Source organism: Triticum dicoccoides, chromosome 5B (assembly GCF_002162155.2).
Source record: "Triticum dicoccoides isolate Atlit2015 ecotype Zavitan chromosome 5B, WEW_v2.0, whole genome shotgun sequence".
NCBI lineage: Eukaryota > Viridiplantae > Streptophyta > Magnoliopsida > Poales > Poaceae > Triticum > Triticum dicoccoides.
In genome coordinates, this window is record NC_041389.1 from 469,450,498 (window position 1) to 469,455,601 (window position 5,104).

General features: G+C 43.9%; 1 protein-coding gene across 2 annotated transcripts in view; it reads left to right on the forward strand.

The window, feature by feature from the left end:
- The first annotated feature begins 1,159 nt into the window (after window positions 1-1,159).
- LOC119305788 overlaps window positions 1,160-5,104 on the forward strand; it is an 8,153-nt gene continuing 4,208 nt past the window's right edge. The window contains exon 1 of one of the 2 annotated variants that reach the window (XM_037582216.1): window positions 1,160-1,473. In XM_037582216.1, the coding sequence (XP_037438113.1) occupies window positions 1,180-1,473 (294 nt within the window). In that variant the 5' untranslated portion in view covers window positions 1,160-1,179. Of the gene's footprint in view, window positions 1,474-2,226; window positions 4,174-5,104 lie in introns of those variants that run through there. The other variant, XR_005148771.1, reaches the window with a different exon arrangement.

A 5,104-nucleotide genomic window follows, 5' to 3' on the forward strand; every position in this document is an offset into this window, starting at 1 on the left:
ATATTGTAGAGTAGTTTCACCACATAAGCAAAGAGATTACACAACAACCTATAGGCTCTTCATCGAACAGGTGCTTGAAGTTCATAACTCTGAATTTGAAGGAAAATACCTAGGGCTACCCACCCCGGATGGTCGTATGCACAAAGGAAAATTCCAGATGTTACAGGCAAGTTTGACTAAAAGAATCATGGCGTGGGGTGACACACTCTCGCAAGCAGGAAGGGAAACATTAATCAAGTCGATTCTGCAGACCATCCCTACATATATTATGGGGGTGTTTAAGTTACCTTTTTATGTGTGTGATGATCTCACACGACTAGTATGGAATTTCTGGTGGGGATCAAAACAGGGGCAAAGAAAGACTCATTGGCTTGCATGGGAGAAATTGATTGAGCCAAAAGGGAAGGGATGCATTGGTTTTCGAGATTTTCGTCTATTTAATCAAGCTCTACTAGCAAGACAATCATGGCGTCTGCTGATAACGCAGGAGTCCTTGTGTGCGCGGTGATAAAAGCAAGATATTACCCTAATGGCTCTCTTGAGGGCAAGGTTTTTTCACGTAATGCTTCACCGATGCGGCACGCCATTCAACTTGGACTCGAGCTGCTCAAAAAAGGGCTCCTATGGTGAGTTGGAAATGGAAAGAAGATCCGTGCCTGGCGAGACCCATGGATCCCACGCCCCACGACGTACAGGACGATTACTACTCGGGGCACCTGCCAGGTACGGCGGGTGTCCGAACTCCTTGATGACAACGGCAGATGGCGCATGGAGCTGCTACGATAACATTTCTCTGCACCGGACGTGGAGTGTATTTTGTCGATCAAAGCCAATGCTCGGAGGCTGGAGGATGTCCTTGCATGGGCTCCGGAGTCGCGTGGTATATTCAGCATACGCTGCGCCTACAAGACCGCTCTGGAGGAGCGGACCAACACGTCCATGTGCGCCATGAGCAGGGCGCCGGATGGCGTCAGGAAGGCAGTGTGGGGGTGCCCTGCTCGCCCGAAGGTACGGGTATTTGCATGCAGGGTTGCGACAAATTCTTTGGCTAAACTTGATAATAAATGTAAACATACACTTGAGGTGTCAGAGGACCCCAAGCAGGAGATGAAGTGGAGAGTGTTTCGCTCCCGCCGCCGCAAGCCTGCTGGTCCGACGGAGTTCGTCGTCGACGCCGTGATGCGCCTCCCGGTGCCTATTCCTACGGTGCCTGCTCCAGCGGTGAAGGAGGAGGCGTTGGGGGATCTGGTGGCCAGCACAGCAGAGATGGGAGTGAAGCCTGGTGCAAGGAAGAACAAGGCGAAGATGCCACTGGTGATAAGGAGATCCCGATGCTTCTCCCGTCCTTCGCCGCGTCTGCTCAGCCTCGCTCGCCTCCAGCAGGGATGGGAGTCTCGCCGGCGGGCAGCCGCTTCTGGCTGCTCGCTGGTGAGGACTCTGACGGGGAGGCTGGGACCTCGTCAGATCTACAAGGTGAACTTCCGTCTCCTAGCAAATATCTCATTGATTGTGAAGCAGGGATTTTTGCTGGCAAAATTAAAATGAACAAGGAAAGTTGATTGACTGCTAGGAATGGGGATAAAATTGAAACTAGATCTTGTTTTGGTTCTGTGTCTGAGAAAACACTTTCAAAAATAAAAGTGGTTGACGGAATTGGTGACAAAAATAGAAATAATATGAGAGATATTGATTACAACAAATCTATCAGAAAAGTTGATAAGAATTATGGCGCTGGATCCATTACAGAATCCAGTCGGAAGGTTGATCCAGACTTGGTTAGAAGAAGTATCTCCATAGCTGAGAAAATGAATTATGCAAATTATGTGCATATTCCAGATTTCTGGTCAAATGATGTTGTGCATCTAGATAGTATGGTCATTAATAGATGTCATGTTACAGTGCCTGTAGAGATTGTGAGTAGGAATGGAATCCCTAGTTGGGGCGAAAAGACAATAGATAAAGCTAGGAAAAAGATGACAAAGCAAAAAAGGAAGGCAGGTTTTAGCAATACGCTTTCCCAAGTATTCCTGCCTATAAATAGTGCGCCTCTCCTCTACTTTGAGAGAGAGTGCGATCCCCTTGAGGATTTAGGGTTTCCCCTTCCCCCGCCGCCACTTGGTGAGAGTGAAAAGAGAGAGATGGTGAATAGGGGGCCTGGTGGATATCGGGGGGTGGGGGGAGGAAGATTTAATAGAGAAGGGAGAGACAGTTTCCGGTATAGAAGAAAGGAAGAGGAACTAGACAGATTCAGAGAAATCTACCCTAACAATGAGAGAAGAGGTGGAAGATTTGGATACAGGGAGGATTCAGGGAAATCTGATCAGCAGGTGGAGGAAGAGAAGAGAGGGATGGCAGATCTGAAGTTACCTTTGAGCTCCAAGGAAGAAACTGTGAAGAGGTTGGAAGAGGATCAGAGGGTTAGAGATCTCAAGGGCAAAGAGGATGTTGCGGTGCTTGCTCCCACCTTCGATCTGATCCAACAACAGCAGTGGTTTCGGGCCTTGATGGCACAGATGGCCCAAGAAAAGATGGAAATCTTGTCGGGGGAAGGAAATGTTGTCCCCCCTGGAAGCAGTAGAAGTAATATGTCTGATGAGACTAAGAAAGAGCTTGCTAGAGGGAAAGTTACCATGGAAAAAAGTGAAGCTGACATGGGTATGGGGAATAAGCAAGGGAAGAAGGGATGGACTCAGAGCAACAAGTTTGGTCAGAGGGAGAGCTTGGATCAAAACAAAGCTGGAGGTAATTTCAGAGTGTTGTGCAACAAATGCAAAGACACCAGGCATCTGACCAGAGACTGCAAGTTACCCAATTGTATCATCTGTGGCAAGAACTCTCACATTACTGAGGAGTGTGCATGGCTGAAGCAAATCAAGCCAACCCCCAAGTTTATTGGATATGCTGCCAGAGGCTTAGGTGTGTTGCTGGTGCAGAACTCAAAAGAGGTAGTCAATAGTGAACAGACTAACCCTATGGCCACTGTGAACATACTCTTTTGGGGAGATCAATGAAACACAGTTCCTGGAGGGGTTCAATTACATGTTTAGCTAGAACTGGCAGTGGAGATGCAAGAAACATGGAGACAGAGCTTATTTGATGAGATTCCCTAGCAAGAGAAGACTGGCAGAGCTCCACAAATTTGGAAACTTCAACTTGCTGGGAACCAATGCTATGATCAATGTGGACAGTTGGACTTATGACACTCAAGCTATTGGCAAATTGTACACAGTGTGGGTGCAGTTTGGGAAATCCCTGAGTGTTTCAGACACTTTTTTGGAATGTGTGAGGTGGCTGCTTCTGTTGGTCCTGTTTTGGAAATTGATATGACCACTATTCTGAAAGAGAAAATCAGGGTTAAAGTGGGAGTCAGAGACTTTGAAAAAAATCCCCCATCACACTGAGATTACTGACAAAGATCTGATGATCTATAGAATCAATATTGAGTTGGAAGAGGTGATTGAACAAGGTTGGTATGAAGAAAAAAGAAAGTTTGAGAACATGGAAACTGAACTTGATTGAACAACAATGGGGGGTCAGAAAAAAAATCAAGATTGGAGAAATGGGTTCAGATGGAATTAAGGAAAACATCTCTTTGGCAAGTGTGGGACTCAAACAATTTGAGGAGATGCAACAGAAAAATGAGGAGATATTGAAGATGCAGAAAGATTACTTAATGGAGGTGGGCTTGATAAATAAAGTTGAGGTTGAGCTAGATAAAGCTCTAAAAAAAGTCCAAGAAGTTGAGGAAATCAGATGCAGGAATGATGCTTGGAGAGCTGTGGAAGAAAAAAAGACTACTAATTGGGAAATAGAGAAGAAGAGTTTGCTGAAAATGATCCAAGGCCAACAAGAGCTGATAAACAAGTGCATGGAAAAAAATGATGCTTGGGAAGAGAAAGAGATCTATGGGGAAGACTTGTGTGAAATGAGCTTGAGGCTAAAATGACCCAGGATCAAATGCCTGAAGATGCATATGCAGAGCCTGTGGATTATTCAGCCAGTCAAGACTCAATGGAATCTCTAGGCACAAAATTAGGAATTCACAAGAAGGAGGAAGGAGACAAGGATAAAGATAAGGATTGACCTACTAGAAGAAGTGATAGAAACCTGGATTAAAAAGATGCTAAAATAGAAGACCTGGCCAAGGAAAGGGCAGCTGAAAAGAAAATTATGGTAAGGATTCTACTCTATCTGATGAAAAAATTCATTATATGATATGACTAACAAAGTTGGAATTGATTTGCGGTGTGCATTAGACATGGTTACACAAAATCTAGACCTGATTTCTAACATAGAACAGGCTAGAAGAGATATATATCTTCAAAATCTGGTTAATGAAAACAGGGAGGAGAAAAAAGATGACTCTCCAAGTCTCATTGACATTGGAGATGTTGAGTTAGAAGATCTATGTTCAGAAGGAGATAACTCTGAGGATGATATAGAGATAGAACATTATGACAAATTAAAAAAGATTTTTTCTAGTAACAGAAAAATGAGAGGTGGGATGCCGGCCTTTGGTGCTGGGGAAAAATCCATCTTGAGTGGGGGGGACTAAAGTGAAGAATAATAAAAAGAAAAAAAATGAGAGGCATGTTTTGGAATGTTAGAGGGGTTGGGAAAGATACTAAAAGAAATTTTATTAGAGACACTATACTGGAGAAAAAACTAGATTTTGTTGGACTCCAAGAAACCATTAAAAGTGATTTCACAAAAAATGAGTTGCATAACCTTGCTGGAGGAACAAAGTTTCTCTGGGAATGGATTGCCCCTAGAGGTAAATCTGGTGGAATCTTAGTAGGAGTCAATAATGATTGCTTTGATATAATACAAGTAGAAAAAGGAGTATATTTCATTAAAATTCATTTGTTTGATAAAATAGCCAAATTTAGTTGGAATCTTGTTACAGTCTATGGTGATGCCCAAAAAGATGGGAAAGTAGCCTTTTTTGGCTGAATTATCTAGATTCTATCAAGATAATCCACAACCTTGTGTGATTGCGGGGGGGGGGGGGCTTTTAACCTTATCAGGAACAGTTCAGAAAAGAACAAACCTGGAGGTCTAGACCATTTTAGCTTTGTCTTCAATGCTATTATAGAGCATGCTG